General features: G+C 42.7%; 1 protein-coding gene and 2 pseudogenes across 1 annotated transcript in view; all 3 read left to right on the plus strand.

The window, feature by feature from the left end:
* TMPRSS12 (transmembrane serine protease 12) overlaps nucleotides 1-16,875 on the plus strand; it is a 33,893-nt gene that overhangs the window by 1,859 nt on the left and 15,159 nt on the right. Inside the window, exon 3 of the mRNA XM_006091585.3 lies at nucleotides 11,235-11,503. Within this exon, the coding sequence (XP_006091647.1) occupies nucleotides 11,235-11,503 (269 nt within the window). The remainder of the gene's footprint in view (nucleotides 1-11,234; nucleotides 11,504-16,875) is intronic.
* Nucleotides 13,226-15,196, plus strand: LOC102428797 (annotated as a pseudogene).
* On the plus strand, nucleotides 16,259-16,691 carry LOC102425872 (annotated as a pseudogene).

Consider the following 16,875-nt stretch of genomic DNA (forward strand, 5'->3'; position numbering starts at 1 on the left):
CTACCCTTCCCATTGACTAATCAGCGAGATATGCAAATTAACTGCCAACCAAGATGGCGGCCAGCAGCCAGGCAGCTGAAGCGAACAGGAGGCTTGCTTGCTCCAGTGATGGAGGAAGCCAAGGTTCCCCGCCTGCCACTGCCGGCCTCTGAGCTGCACTCTAAGAAACAATGTTGTAATTATAGAAGCTAAACAAACCCCAGAAACCTGCTTTCAGCCAGCTGGGCCTCAGAGCTGGAGTTGCAACAGTGTTTCAATTATAGAAGCCAAACAAACCCAGATACCTGCTTTCAGCAGCCGAGGTCTCAGAGCTGGAGCTGAGCCTCAGAGCTAAAGCTGGCTCTCAGTTCCACTGACAGCCATAGAAGGTAAATAAATCCCAGAATTAAAAAGAAAAGAAAAAAAGGAGAGGTTGGGAGCTTCAGTCACCCACCAGCCTGAAAATGGCCATCATCCCTCATTCAGGCTGGCCAGGCACCCAAGTGGGACCCCCATCCTGATCCGGGACACCCTTCAGGGCAAACCAGCCGGCCCGCACCCGTGCACCAGGCCTCTATCCTATATAGTAAAAGGGTAATATGCAAACTGACCCTAACAGCAGAATGACTGGGAATGACTGGTCATTATGACACACACTGACCACCAGGGGGCAGACGCTCAATGCAGGAGCTGCCCTCTGGTGGTGAGTGCGTTCTCACATGGGAGGAGCTCTGCTCAGCCACAAGCCAGGCTGATGGCTGCCAGTACAGCGGTGGTGGCGGGAGCCTCTCCTGCCTCCTCAGCAGCGCTAAGGATGTCTGACTGCAGTTTAGGCCTGCTCCCCGCTGGCAAGTGGACATCCCTCGAGGGCTGCCGGGCTGCCAGAGGGATGTCCGATTGCCATCTTGGGCCCAATCCCCCGGGGAGTGGACCTAAGCCAGCAGGTGGTCATCCCCTGAGGGGTCCAAGACTGTGAGAGGGCACAGGCTGGGCTGAGGGACCCCCTCCCCCCCCCCCCCGAGTGCACAAATTTTTGTGCACTGGGCCTCTAGTATATATATAAAAGCCTATATATAGGCAGTCGCTATGACATGCACTGACCACCAGCGGGCAGATGCTCAATGCAGTGCACTCCCACAGCCAACCTCCCGCGGTCCATCCCCACTTCCACCCCCTGCCGGCAGACTCTAATCACCCAATTGGGGCCAGGCCCCGGGCTGGGATGGGGAGCCGGGGATGGGTAGCAGTGGACATGGCCCCTTTCAGAGGGGCCAAGGGCCGACTCTGTCCTCAGGTCTGGTGGTCAACCTCCTGTGCCCTATCCCTCCCCCTGGCCAGCAGGTCCCGATCAGCCCACCACTTGCCCACCACAGTAGTGGCGCTGCGGCAAGGGAAGGAGGAGGGGGGGGGAGGCGGGGAACTGTGCAGTGGCGGAGTGCCAATGATGGTGGTGTCTAATGTCTGTTTCTTCCATGCCTGGCCCAGCAACCGTCGCCTCTTCTCCGGCCTGACACTGATCAGCCTGGCCCTGATCGGCCCTGATTGCTGGCCAGGCCTAGGGATCCCACCCATGCACGATTTTCATGCACTGGGCCTCTAGTCCTATATAATAAAAGCCTAATATGCAAACTGTTTGGCCAGGAGTTTGACCGCTTGCTATGATGTGCACTGACCACCAGGGGGTGGCATTGAAGGCGCTGCTGGCCCTGCTGGGCCCCAACAAGAGTGAGACCATGGTGGGATGGTGGAGTAGGTGAGTGGGCAGTGCCAGGCCAACACAGGTGTGAGTGAGCGGGGGCCTGATCGCCCCACCGATCGCCCTGCAAATGGTGACCAGCAGTCAGCAGCCCCTGATGTCCCAATCAGGGCCAGGCCCTGGGCTGGGATGGGGAACTGTGGGTGGTTGGCAGCGACCAACCTCCCGCGGTGCCCAGGCCGGGGGCTGCAACCTCTTGCCAGCTACCTGGGGGGTGGGGGTGACGAGGACAGAAGTGCGGTGAGAATGCAGGGTGTCCGCTGAGCTCACTCTCACTCCCCCTGCTACCCTCTCCCAGGACACCAGGGCATGCACCAGGGAAGCCCCCACGCTCAGGTGCCAGGTGCCCACAAGGAGCCCGCCCTGCACCTGCATGGCCTCTTCTGGCTGAGCCAGGCCGCAGCTGCCGGGACCAAAGGGGCCGGTCGGGCTCCCCGTGGGTTCATGCAGGAGCCAGTCTGTGAGGCCGGCTGGGAGAGAGCGCACTGCCCACCCAGCTTCCATGCAGTGCCACTGGGTGGCCCAGAGGCCCACACTGCGCCCCAGCCCGTGGTGTCCAGCTGTGCTCACCGCATTTCCGCATGGGGACTCAGGTGCCATGACTCAGGTGGAGGGTGGGGTGCGAGGGTCTGGGGGCCCAGGTGCTGCCCAGGGCCCAGAGTTCAGCTGGGACCTGCCCTTCCACGCCAGATGCTTGCGCTTCAATCGCCAGCCAGGCCTTTGGACTGCACCCATGCACGGATTTCATGCACCGGGCCTCTAGTTTAATATGAAGCTTTAGCTCTGGTCAGGTGGCTCAGTTGGTTGGAGCGTCGTCCTACAGCAGTGGTCGGCAAACCACGGCTCGCGAGCCACATGTGGCTCTTTGGCCCCATGGCATGGGCCATGAAGTTTCAATCGCACTGTGTGTGCGCACCCGCATGTTGTATTTTGTGGAAGAGCCACACTAAAGGGCCAGTTTGCTGACCACTGTCCTACACCAAAAGCTTTTGGGTTCCATTCCTGATCTGGGTTTGATCCCCAGTCAGGGCACATACAGGAGGCACCCAATTGATGGTTCTCTCACACATTGATGTTTCTTTCTCTCCCTCTCTCTTTCCCCCTTCCTCTCTCTAAAATCAATAAAAACATAGCCTTGGGTGAGGTTTAGAATATATATATAAAGCTCTAAGGTAAATCCTTTGGAAAACCGTGGTACCTGTCTTACAGTTTCCCTTTAGTCTTTAATTTTTAAAAATGTTTTTAAAAATGTGGGTTTTTAAAAATTGATTTTAGTGAGAGAAGAAGGGAGAGGGAGAGAGAGAAAGAGATAGAAACATCACATTGAGAGAAACATCAATCAGCTGCCTCCTGCATGCCCCCTACTGGGGGTTGAGCCTGCAATCCAGGCATGTGCCCTAACTGGGATTGAATCAGGGACCTCTTGGTGCATGGGACAACGCTCAACTGACTGAGCCACACCAGCCAGGCTAGTCTTTAATTTAAAAAAAAAATATTTTTTATTGATTTCAGAGAGGAAGGGAGAGGGAGAGAGAGAGAGAGAAACATCAATGATGAGAGAGAATCATTGGTTGGCTGCCTCCTGCATGACTCCTACTGGGGGTCGAGCCCGCAACCCGGGCATGTGCCATTGATTGGAATCGAACCCAGGACCTTTCAGTCCACAGGCAGAGGCTCCATCCACTGAGCTAAACCAGCCAGGCTAGTCTTTAATTTTTAACAGAATCTTAGAGAAGAATGAAAAGTCTTTTTTGTTTGTTTGTTAATCCTCACCTGAGGATATTTTTCCATTGACTTTTAGGGAGAGTGGAAGAGAGAGAAAGACAGAAATATCAATGTGAGAGAATCACATTGATTGGTTGCCTCCTGCTGGCCCTGGCTGGGCCTGGGAGGAGCCTGCAACCAAGGTATGTGCCCTTGACCAGAATCGAACCCGGGACCCTCTAGCCACTGAGCCAAACTAGCTAGGACATGAAAAGTCTTTAAAAGGAACTAATAACTTCAAAATTCAATTGAGGGAACTGGCCTGATTGGATAGGTTTTAATGTGTACACTATATTTTTAAAACATGGATTTTAGTTCTATCAATTGGCCTTTGAGTAATAGAGATTATAAACATGGAAAGATACAACAGTGTAACCAATTGTATAGAAAGAGATGGAGAAAAAGTTTTAGAGTTAGAAGTCAATTCTGCTTTTTCAGGTGTAGGTGTTTTAACAACTGTTTTCTAACATGCTATCTCGAAAAACTGCTTTTCTGCAGCTTTCAAACCTTAAGCCAGTGGCTCTCAACCTTGGCTGCACATTAGAATCACCTGGGAATCTTTTTAAAATCCTGATTTCTTGCCGAAACCGATTTGGCTCAGTGGATAGAGCGTCGGCCTGCAGACTGAAAGGTCCCAGGTTCGATTCCGGTCAAGGGCATGTACCTGGGTTGCGGGCATATCCCCAGTGGGAGATGTGCAGGAGGCAGCTGATCGATGTTTCTCTCTCATCGATGTTTCTGACTCTCTATCTCTCTCCCTTCCTCTCTGTGAAAAATCAATAAAATATATTTTTTTAAAAATCCTGATTTCTGGGCCTCATCCTCCGGAAATTCTGTTTCTTTGTTACTAATGTTGTGGCTCCACCCCATAACAAAGAAACAGAATTTCCGGAGGTTGAGGCCCAGAAGTCAGGTTTTTAAAAAGATTCCCAGGTGATTCTAATGTGCAGCCAAGGTTGAGGACCACTGCCTTAAGCCAAGGGAGGAAAGGCCTGCTTGTATGTTTTGAAAATTCTTGGAAAAGCTCTTAACTCCTACTGAGTTCTACAATGTGCCTTTACTGATCTGTTCCTCTGACATGGTGGGGCGCACAATGAGTTTGGAGTGGGGATACCTGTGTCTTAGTCTTCCCCTGGCACAGTGGTGCAGTGGCTTTAAGGTTCCAAAACCTACTAGATGTGTGACCTTGGTCAAACGATACAGTTTTATTATATTGTCAGAGAACCTTAGAGTTCAAATAGCCGTTTTGAATGTCTAGTTCAGTCCTCTGTCCTGTATTAGGAATCCTTCTTACACTAAGGGTTCTCTAGTCTGAAATAATTATTGCTTCAATGTACTGAGCCAGGCATTCTTTCATACGTAATGGCCACTAATCTTTGCAACCACTCTTTGCTGTAGGGAGACCCTGAGACCTGGGCATTCATAAGTACCTTGCTCATGGTTCCACAGCTGGGAAGCAACAAAATCAGGAATCAAATCCAGGTTTGTCAGAAGGAAAACCTGCACACATGACCATAATTACATCATGTGGATCTCTGCCTGAACCAGTCTCTGTGATGATGAACTGCTCCTGTGCGAGACTCTCATTTCAATTTCCTACAGCTTTCATTCTTAGAAAGCTTTTCCTTATGTTGAACTAAGTGTCTTGGTTTTCATTCTGCCGTCTGAAGCCATATACTAGTATATCAAACCTAATTCCTCTTCCAAGCATCTGCAGATAATGTTCATATTCCACTTAACAGTTCCAAAGACTCAATCTTATTGATGTTTTTACTGAATATATGTTATATACGAGAGACTGGGCTAGGTTCTAAGAAAGTAGTCATTACGAAGGCATCATCTACTTTCCGGGAGTTTCCTCCTGTCTGAGAGGACTAACTCTGCCACCTTCTATTCCTGTTCCCCCTCACTTCCTAAAGCCTGCATCATCAATTATTCCTTGTTCTTTCTTATAACCACCACTTACCAAAGACCAGTTTTGAGATTAGGTACTGTCTAAGGATGTTACATATAATTCTGTATTTAAAAAGCCCTCCCACTAACCTTCTGAGATAGTTATTATTATCTCCACTTTACAATTGAGGAATCCAGAGATCAGAGAGATTTGGTTACTTGCCCAAGATCACATAGCTGTTAGTGGCAGCCCACTCATTTAAACCCAGGTCTCAAAAACTATACCGTTTCATTACATCTCATTGTCTCTTTAGTATTTTTCAACCTTTTCCTCTTATTTCTTTCTTACAGCTTTCAAACACTTCATTATCCTATATAATAAAAGGGTAATATGCAAATCAACTGAATGGTGGAATGTCCGGTCGCTATGACACATACTGACCACCAGGGGGCGGACGCGCAATGCAGGAGCTGCTCCCTGGTGGTCTGTGTGCTCCTCTGGGGGGAGCACTGCTCAGCCAGAGCCCTTAGCCGCTGCAGTGCTAAGGATGTCTGACTGATGGCTTAGGCCCACTCCCCATCAGTCAGTCGGACATCCCCTGAGGGCTTCTGGACTGTGAGAGGGTGCAGGCCAGGCTGAGGGACCTGCCCCCCCCCGCCAGTGCATGAATTTCATGCACCAGGCCTCTAGTTACTTGTAAATAAACAAACACCCTACCAGTTTCTGTTTTTCCCTTCATTGTTAGACTCCTTGAAAGAGAGATTCCCTTTTGCTTCGTCTGCATTGACTCATAAAATCCCAAATGCAATATGATATCTGTGGTCAAAAAACAGCATTAAAAAATCCACCTCCATGTCAAATCTAATGACCTCAGTCCCTATCCTTTTTTTTAAAAATATATTTTATTGATTTTTTACAGAGAGGAAGGGAGAGAGATAGAGAGTTAGAAACATCGATGAGAGAGAAACATCGACCAGTTGCCTCCTGCACATCTCCCACTGGAGATGTGCCCGCAACCTAGGTACATGCCCTTGACTGGAATCGAACCTGGGACCCTTCAGTCCGCAGGCCTACGCTCTATCCACTGAGCCAAACCGGTTTCGGCAATCCCTATCCTTTTTGATCTCTATAAAATCTGACAAAGTTGACTGCTGCGCTTATAACTATCTTTTTTCTCAATTTCTACTCAACCATTTTTCCTTTTCTCTGCTTCCTTGATGGAGTCTGTCATCTTTTAAATGGCAGTATTTTCTATCCTCTGACCTTATCATCTGTACTCTTTCCCAGAGATGTCTCAATCTACTCCTGTTTCTGGCTTCACCATGTACTGGAAACTCCTAAGTCTCTCCAGCTGAAGTCATATTTCCAGCTGCCCACTACACATATATATATTGGAGTTGCATTCTCAACAAGTTTAAAAATGAAAAATTTTAAGTTTTAATTAAAATCTTTGTTAATTAAATTTGTCAGGGTGATATTGGTTAATAAAAGTATATAAGTTTCAAGTGTACAATTCTATGGCACATCATCTTTATGTTGCATTTTGTGCCCACCACCCAAAGTCAAATATTCTTCCGTTACCACATATTTGACTCCCTTTACCATTTCCTGTTCCCCCAGCCTCCTTCCCTTTGGTAACCACCATGGTGTGGTCTGTGTCTATGAGTTTCTATTTGTGTTTCTTGTTTGTTCATTAGTTGCAAAAAGTTAATTTTTAAATCTTTCTTCTCTAGTTTTCAGATAACAGCATTACCAACAGCTCCACTATCCAGAGAGTATGCTGACTCTCTCTGTGCAGTAGCTCTTAAATTTATTTCTTCTGTCCCCCAGTACCCATGCTGATTAGAAGTATATCCAGAACATCAGTCTCCTTTTCCTTAGCTCATCTCTTGCACAACTTTCATTCACACCACTATTGCCCTAATGAATGTGGTGGCTCATTGTGGTTTTGCTTTGCATTTCTCTAATCATTAGTGACGCTAAACATCTTTCCAAGTCTTTGAAATGTCTTTTCAAGTCCTTTGCTCATTTTTAAATTGGGCTGTTCGGGGGGTCTTTTTTTGGTTAGGATGTAGGAGTGTTTTATATATTCTGGCTATTAATCCCTTATCAAATATATGTTTTACAGATATTTTTTTCTGTGATTGTCTTTTCACTTTCTTGGTAGTGTCCTTTGATGCACAAAAGTTTTAAAATTTAAAAAAATTGATGTATAATTGATATACAATATTCTATTAGTTTTAGGTGTATTATCATAGTGATTTCATATTTATATACATTAAGAAATGATTCACACAGTAAGTCTAGTAACCATCTGTTACCAAACAAAGTTATTACAATATTATCTACTATATTCTTTATCTGGTACATTATATCCCCATGAGTTATTTATTTTATAACGGGAAGTTTGTACCTCTTAATCCCCTTCACCCTATTTCACCTACACCCCCCAACCTCTCCCCATGCTGATAATCACCAGTTTGTTTCCTGTATTGGTGAGTCTGTTTCTGTTTTATTTGTTCATTTGTTTTATTTATCATTTTTTAATTTTGATGAAGTCCAGTTTATCTATTTTTTCATTTGTTCCTGTGCTTTTGGTGTCATATCCTAGAAATCATTGCCAAATCCAACATTATGAAGGTTTTATTCTAAGAGTTTTAATAATTTTATTCATATATTGGCCATTATCTATTTTTAGTTAATTGTTGCATATGGTGTAGGGTAAGGGTCCAACTTCATTCTTTTGCATGTAGGTATCCAATCTTGTTAGCACAATTTGTTGAAAAACCTGCCCATTCCTCCTGACTTGTCTTAAAACACTTGTTGAAAACCAGTTGACCACACATGCACGGGTGTATTTCTGGGCTCTCTATTCTTTTCCATTGGTGTATATACCTCTCCTTCTACTGGCACCACATTGTTTAGATCACTATAGCTTTGAAGTAAGTTTTGAAACCAAGAACTGTGTGTTCTCCACCTTCATTTTTCTTTTTCAATATTATTTTGGCTACTTGGGGTCCCTTGATATTCCATATGAATTTTAGGATAGGTTTTTCTACTTCTACAAAACACATCATTGGGATTTTTATAGGGATTGCTTTGAATCTACAGATCATTTTGACTAGTACTGTCATCCTAACAGTAGTAAGTCTTCCAATCCATGAACATGGGATGTCTTTCCATTTATGTATGTACTCTTTCATTTCTTTCAGCAATATTTTGTAATTTTAAGTGTATACAACTTGCTTTTTAATTTTATGGTCTGAATAAATTGAAGTAAATAACATACATTAAGTTTGGAAAAGGAAAGAAACATCATTATTTCAAATTAGCTTAAAGTAGTGATTAAAAAAACAAAATAGAACAGAACTAGGACTTTAAACATTTTCACAAATTTTTTAGAGTTTGCCTAGCCTACTTTTGAGAGCACTAAATATCTCCTATTTCCCTGAGATATATTCTAGAAAATACAATTGCAGAGTCAAATACAATTCAACCTTTTATTTATTTATTTATTTTTAGAAATGGTTATACCTGAGAGGTTTTTTAAAAATTATTTTTATTGATTTTAGAGAGGAGAGGAAGAGAGAGATTGGCTGCCTTCTGCACACCCCCTACTGGGGATTGAGCCCACAACCCAGAATTCAACCAGCAACCTCAGGGTGCATGGGACAATGCTCAACCAATTGAGCCACACAGCCAGGGCAATACCATGCAACTTTTATAGGCTATTGGAATATACTACCAAAGTACTCATCTATTTATACTTTCCACAATGAATAGGAGAACCTTTATTCCTCCGACTCCTCTCTGTACTGAGCATTATCATCAAACTAGAGGCTTGCTGCACAAAATTCATGCACTCAGGGGGTCTTTCAGCCCGGCCTGCGCCCTCTCACAGTCCAGGAGCCCTCAGGGGATGTCCAATTTATGGCTTAGGCCCGCTCCTCGTGGGGAGCGGGCCTAAGCTGGCAGTTGGACATCCTTAGCGCTACCACGGAGGTGGGAGAGGCTCCCACCACCACTGCTGTGCTCGCCAGCCATGAGCCCAGCTTCTGGCTACTGCACTGACCACCAGGAGGCAGCTCCTGCATTGAGCGTCTTCCCCCTGGTGGTCAGTGCACATCATAGCGACCAAGTGTTCAGCTGTTCGATGTGCATGTTAGCCTTTTATTATATAGGATGTGCACGCGCGCGCACACACACACACATACATAAAATTTTCCCATTTGAACAGTAAAAAGGAATTTCAGCATTTGTAAACAACCATGTAAAAAGTAAAAGTCCTTCTTTCCCAATCCAATGACAGGTATAACAACTGTAAAATGCTTGGATTTTAATTGTTGACTTTTGTCCTACAGAACATCATTTGGTTGGTTTGGGGTCTTGCTTGCTTTTTGGTATGTTTTTCAAAGACTGTCAAGGTACATTGTTTTGTTTGTTTGTTTGTTTGTTTTAATATATTTTATTGATTTTTTACAGAGAGGAAGGGAGAGGGATAGAGAGTTAGAAACATCGACGAGAGAGAAGCATCGATCAGCTGCCTCCTTCACACCCCCCACTGGGGATGTGCCTGCAACCAAGGTACATGCCCTTGACTGGAATCGAACCTGGGACCCTTCAGTCCCTAGGCCGACGCTATATCCCAGCCGTGGGCAAACTACGGCCCGTGGGCCGGATCCGGCCCGTTTGAAATGAATAAAACTAAAAAAAAAAAAAAAACCGTACCCTTTTATGTAATGATGTTTACTTTGAATTTATATTAGTTCACACAAACACTCCATCCATGCTTTTGTTCCGGCCCTCCGGTCCAGTTTAAGAACCCATTGTGGCCCTTGAGTCAAAAAGTTCACCCACCCCTGCTCTATCCAGTGAGCCAAACCGGCTAGGGCAAGGTACATTGTTTTTATATTTAGTGTCGTGCTTTATAAAGTCCTTCCTCATGTCAGTACTGTATTATGTATTCACCTATATGTTCTTTCTGACTTAATTTTTATAATTCTCACACTAATATCTAAATGTTTCCTAAAAATTTCAAGAATTTACACAAGTAGAGGGAATAGTTTAGTGAACTTCCACATACTAATAGCCCAGCTTCATTATCAATTCATGCCGGATCTTGTTTCATCTTTTTTGTTTGTTTCATCTTTATCCTCATCAACTCCCCCTCCAATTATTTTGGAGCAAATCTCAGACATACCACTTTATGTATCTCTAAAAGATAGGAAGTTTTATTTAAAATATTTGTGTCTAAATCTATTTAATACATTTTGAGTTTATTTTATTGTTTTGTGTTTTCCAGAGAATTAATTCACTTTTCAAACTAGTTAATTAGCTAGTTTTCCCAATATCATTTACTAATTCATGCTCTGTCCATTGGTAAGAAGTGCTGCTGCCTTAGTCATATAAATTCTCTGAGTCCTAGCCGATTTGGCTCAGTGAATAGAGCGTCGGCCTACAGACTGAAGGGTCCCAGGTTCAATTCCGGTCAGGGGCACATGCCCAGGTTGCAGGCTCGATCCCCAGTGGAGGGTGTGCAGGAGGCAGCCAATCAATGATTCCCTCTCATCGTTGATGTTTCTATCTCTCCCTTCCTCTCTGAAAGCAATAAAAAATATATTTTTAAAAAATTCTCTGAATCTGATTTTGGACTTTCTGTTCCACAGATCTTTTTCTCTTTTCCTACATATTGATATTTAGGTTTTTATTTGATGTGACTTTATGTCACATAAAAGTGGGATAAAAATTTTTTGTTATTAACATGAGAAAAAAACTAGTGGGAGATTAAGAATATTTACTCAAATAAACGTGTTTATAATAAGAACATTTACTTTCTTTCAGAGATCCTGTAGTGTGGAGAGCTGTGCTTGGAACTAATAATATAGATGGGAGACGTCCACACACCAAGATTATAAAGGTTAAAGCAATCATTGTCCATCCAAACTTCAATTTGGAAACTTACGTAAATGACATTGCGCTTTTTCATTTAAAAAAAGCAGTGAGGTATAATAACTACATTCAGCCTATTTGTCTACCTTTTGATGTTTTCCAAAAGCTGGATGAAAAGACAGAGTGTTTCATAGGAGGCTGGGGAAGGACAACAGAAGAAGGTAATTATAGTCTGAACTTTCTTGATACAGTTGTTGTTTTTTTCTGGTTATTGGAGAGGGTGAACCCTTTTATATATTTCTTTATCTCTCTGTATTATGAGTCTTTACAAACCAGTGAAAGGGAAAGGTCGTCTTTCTTGTCTGTATTTTTTTTTCTTCCTTGTGGGAGAGAGAAAATTATCTTCCAAAGCAGAAGTAAAGACTTTCTCTGGTTATACATGCCAAGATACCTGAACCTCTGGACATCCTCAGAGAGGATGGCGATCTAAGTGTTTCTGTCCTTGTTGAGACGCATAGGTGATAGAGCCAGCTACGTGACAGCATGGCTTGTCTTTAATAAGCTTCTGGCCGTAAGGAATCAATGTGTGTCCTTTTAAATGTAATGCTCTGTTAGTATCAAACAAGCTGATGGTGAATTTTCTTTATTGCACAAAGGGGCATTAATTGTTGATTGGCTGAACTAATGGGGAAAAAATTTAAATGTAGAAAACAGTATCTCACGTTGGTAATAACAACAGCTACCATTTGGGAGCATTAACCATGTTTCGGGCCCTGCTCTAAATATATTATTTTTATCTTATCCTCCAAAAATTCCTATGAGGGAGTTAATGTTATTATTCCCTTTTAACAGATCAGGAATTGTGGATCTTAGAGGTTGAGAAGCTGAGACTCAAATCCAGGTCTTTTTTATTCTAAAGCCTGAATATTTAAGTACTACATTAAGTACAAACTGCTCTTGAGGTAATGAAAGACTGCTTTTGAGGTAATGAAAGTCTAGTTAGCCATATATGAGATCAAGTACTGAGCCTTTGAGTCTATTCCTTACAGAACCTAGCCATTGTAATATTTGTGGATTATTTAGGTAGGATAGACTAGAGATAATTGTATGAAAGATGTGTGAATTACTATTTCTTCCTCTGTTAATTCTTTCTAAGGAAGAGAAGAAAAGCAACATGGTATGGGGGAAGGCATTGGCTTTAGAATCACAAACCTAAGTCTGTACTAGCTTAATGGCCACTGGCAATTATTAAATCTTTAACAATGAGAATAATTATAGGAGCAACTGCCATTTATGCAGGGCAAGCATTTTAATGAGTTTCTCATTTAACATCCCTAACAGTACAATGAGAAATACTGTAATGTGTATGAATAAACTGAGGTTTAAAGAGGTTACTATGGGGAGCTCATACGTCTAGGCGCCCACGGACCCCAGGCACTGCAGCACGCACATCTGTTAGCTGTAATTGCGTGCCTGCAGGTCGCCTTGACACTGAGGGCAGACCCATGTGGAAACTTCCTCCTCCCTCTCCCCCCAACCCCGCCCCTGCGGCCCAGCCAAGAACCATACAGACTTTTTGACGGGTGTGTAGTACAGTGTAGGAAGGGAAAGGATCAATTAGCCCTGGCCAGTGGTTCTCAGTGGTTAGAGAGTAGGCCAGTGCCCAAAAGGGTCAGGGGTTAGATTCCTGGTCAAGAGCACATGCATGCCTGGGTTGTGGTTGGCTCCCTGCCCACGGTGGGGCGCGTGGGGGAAGCAGCCATTACACTCTCTCTGAAAATGGAGAAAATTGGGAGAGGATTAAAAAAAAGAAAGAAAGAAAGAAAATGATCAATCAGTTGGAATCATGCTGTGTTAATTGCCAACTTTTCTGTAACCAACCTTAGTCAAACAGATGAAATCCTTATATTAACAATAAAGATAATTGTAAGTATGGTACCTTTGTTAATGAGGAAAAAATGTAGAATGGCCTTTCCCAAACTTTGAAGACAGGATAGAGTTACTTTGGAGTGTTTGAAAGTAAATTGAGAGTGGAGTCTGAGTCTTTGATTGCATACTCTTCTTGTTTAGATGACTCTGGGAAAACTGCTTTAAATCAAGCCACACTGCAACCCGGAGGACTTACAGTAGGAATGCACGCACCTTGTTATGATATCAGTTAAAGTGATCATTAAAACAAATATGTGCACTCATTTGTGGATGTCCAATTGTAAGGCCAGAATAATTTACTGAATTTTTGAAAGTACTTCTGTCTAAGAAGCAGCATCCATAAATTGAAAGTTTTTACCCACCTATTGATGATGAACCAGCTATTAGAAGTAAAAATATTGATCTGCCAGGACGACAGGAAAGAAAACATCTTCAAAGGGAAAACATTTGTATTTCTGAGTGCCAAGCAGCGTAAGTTCAGCAGTTGTTTTGGGAGGAGGAGATGCTCGGTTGATAACAGAAGAAAATGAAGATGATGATAGTTTATTTTCAGCTCCTGAACATTTTGTTGTTGATGTAGAATAACAAATTCCTAGACCTTAATTTCTGACTCTCAGAAAAAAATGGATCCATTGAATCCATGCAAAGGCAAGGTCTTAGACCTATTCCTGAAGCAGAAATTGGATTGGCAATTATTTTCATGACTACAGAGAATTACCGTGATCCTCAGGGCCAGCCCCGTGTAGGATTCAGGATGACGACTCCAGCCCCGAGCCTTTTCCAAGGCTTGTCAGTCAAAGAGAAGCTCATGCCAAGTTCCCCAGTGAACATAACATATGTAGCCGACACAGAGAGCAGACAGACGTGTGGATTTGAGTGAAAGGTCGAAAGAAATAAAAATCTTCAGAATGGAACAGAAATCCAGACTATCTTCACAGGAAACATCTACTCTAATGGAACCTCCAAAATAAGCTCTGATAGTAATACAGCTTTCACCAACCACACTCCTAGGTGTAAATAGAGGGAGAGATTGGGCTTCCCAGCAGCCACTGATCAACTCCATCAGAAACTACTTCCACTATCCATCAAGAAAAGGGAAAAGGATGAAGGAAATCGAGACATTTTTTCACCTAAATCAGCAAGAATGAAAATGTTTCATTCTCATCTAGAATAAACGCAACTTGCTACACCCTCAATATGAAGAAGAAGAAGGAGAAGGAGAAGAAGAAGAAAGGAGCAGCAGCTATCTCAGAATCAGACTGGGGCGGGGGGGGGGGGGTAGATAACATCTATAGATATAGATTAAAAATCCACTGTGAACAATTCTGCCAAATAGTCTCTTTCTACAGAAAAACAAAGATCAGGAAAAAAAGGAAAATTGAAAATTTAGCCATAAAAAATGAAGTATTGGAACAATTGTTCAAGAACACAAAACCAGAGCTAGAAACTGAAGTGAAAGTTCAAAAACAAGAGAAAGATGTCAATATTACAAAAGGGCCAAGATTAGATACAGAAACAAAGGGCTCTTTTAATGATGAAACAATACCAGAAAGTGACAAAATATCTCAAGAAAATGAAATTAGGCAGAAATGTGATCTCAAGAAAGGATTACTAGGTCAACTAAAGAATCATCTAACAATGACAGGCTTCAGGACGATGGTGTGATGCTTCCAAAGAAGGTGCTGCTGAGTACATTTAGATCACTGGTGATTAGTAACTCTGCCTCCAGAAATGCACCCAGTGAAAAAGATGATTATGGTTGACTAAAAAATTTCAAGAAATTCTGAAAGATCACATTTCCTGGAGTAGGAAAACTTCCACAGACCATTGGAGGATCAGATTTAATATCTCATCATAATCGAAAGAATATGGAATTAAAAGGGGCCTTGAGGCAGGAAATAGAGGTGCAAAATCAACATGCAAAAGAAGAGCTTCTTGCCAGTGATCTCTTTAGGTACAATTCTAATATAAAAAGGAGAAGATAACTAAGGATTTAATAAAGAAGCCACGGAAAAACATTTCCTGTCAGGTATTACTTCCTATTTCCTCTGGGGTACATGCATATAATATATACAAGGGATTTAAGTTACAAATATTATGGCCTGAATTGGTTAAATAAAACGCACAAAACTCTAAAAAAAAAAAAAAGGTTAATATAATAAATAGCCCAAAGTTACACAGTGAACTAAGAAAGGAGTCAAAATTCACGCCCAGGTAGGCCTGCCTCAAAACTCATTTGTTTCTACTATTTTATATAATCTCTCACAGTGTCACACATTTTCATGATCTATAAGATGAGAGTATTAATACCTATCAGAACATTGTTCTGAGGATTAAGTTGTTTCTGCAGCAACATGGTAGATTACATGCACATACCAACCTTCCCACTGAAAACTATTAAAAACAGAAAATACATAGGTCAAGGACTGAGTGTTAAGATTGGAAATTTAGATAACCAAAGTTGGTGTTCATTTTGAGGGTCTTTACCAAATTGATAACATTGAATATTGATTTCTGTGGTTTCATGGGCCTTGAGAGGGTTGAAAAACAAAGATTACTCAAGTGTGTGTGGGGAGACTCATAAAGCTGGAGCTCTAGGACTATATTCTAAAACTGAGTCAAACTCTTGATCCAGCAAATGGTTCATATACTAGGTATGCATAGTACACTTCAAATATGATAGAGGTATGCTCAAAGCAACAGGATAGGAAAAGCTACACCATAGCAACATTAATCAAAAGAAAGCTGGAATGAACTTCTGGTCAAGATGATGGAGTAGGTTAACACTGTGCTCGCCTTCTCCCACAATCACATCAAAATTACAACTAAATTATAGGACCACCACCCTTGAGAACTAGCTGAACATAACTTCTTTAACAAGGACATAAAGAAGAAACCATGTCAAGACTGGTAGGAGGGGCAGAGACACAGAATGGGCAGATCGTACACCCGTGGTGTGGTGGTTTAGAATCGGGAGGGATAGTTTGTCCCTGCGTCTGTCATGTAGGCAGTGCCAATGCGCACAGCACCTTCCTCACCGCATTGCCATGGCTGCCCTTGGTGTCGTTGCCCCTGTGGGCAAGGGCCTGCACTATACTGAATACTCGCTGCCCTCAACCAAATGGCCAGACATGGAAATTGACCAGGGACTGGCAAGAAGCTTGATAGCTTTAGGACAAGGTGTTTCAGCTTTTGCATTTGCAGGTTGCTATGTATTTCAGATCTGGAAACTTCTAAAGCAATCACAGAAACCGCAAAGAAGATTTCAGTCCCTAACCTTTCATCCTGCTGTAAAGGAGGATTTGAACAGAAAATGTGTGGGTGAGAAGCTAGTCTTATTTTGGGATTTAACTTATCTGCTGGCAAGGCCAAGATTAAAACAGCTCACAGGAGAATCACCCAGATTAAGGTGGGTCTCCATACTTAACAACCAAAATAAATGAAGCAAAAGACTTGCTTGAAGAAACCACCAAAAATTGATTGATCCTTAAGGACTACTATACTCTGAAAGAAAAAAAGGGAGGGGGTGCTTTAAAAAGTCCTGCAAGTTTAATCTAAACCACCACCTTTGTAATTTTCATACATATGCTAACCATAAATATTAATTATTCCACTGTTAAGCAATATAATAATAAAATATTTACAATAAAAGAATCAGGAGGGA

The sequence above is a fragment of the Myotis lucifugus genome, unplaced genomic scaffold (assembly GCF_000147115.1).
Source record: "Myotis lucifugus unplaced genomic scaffold, Myoluc2.0 scaffold_91, whole genome shotgun sequence".
Lineage (NCBI taxonomy): Eukaryota > Metazoa > Chordata > Mammalia > Chiroptera > Vespertilionidae > Myotis > Myotis lucifugus.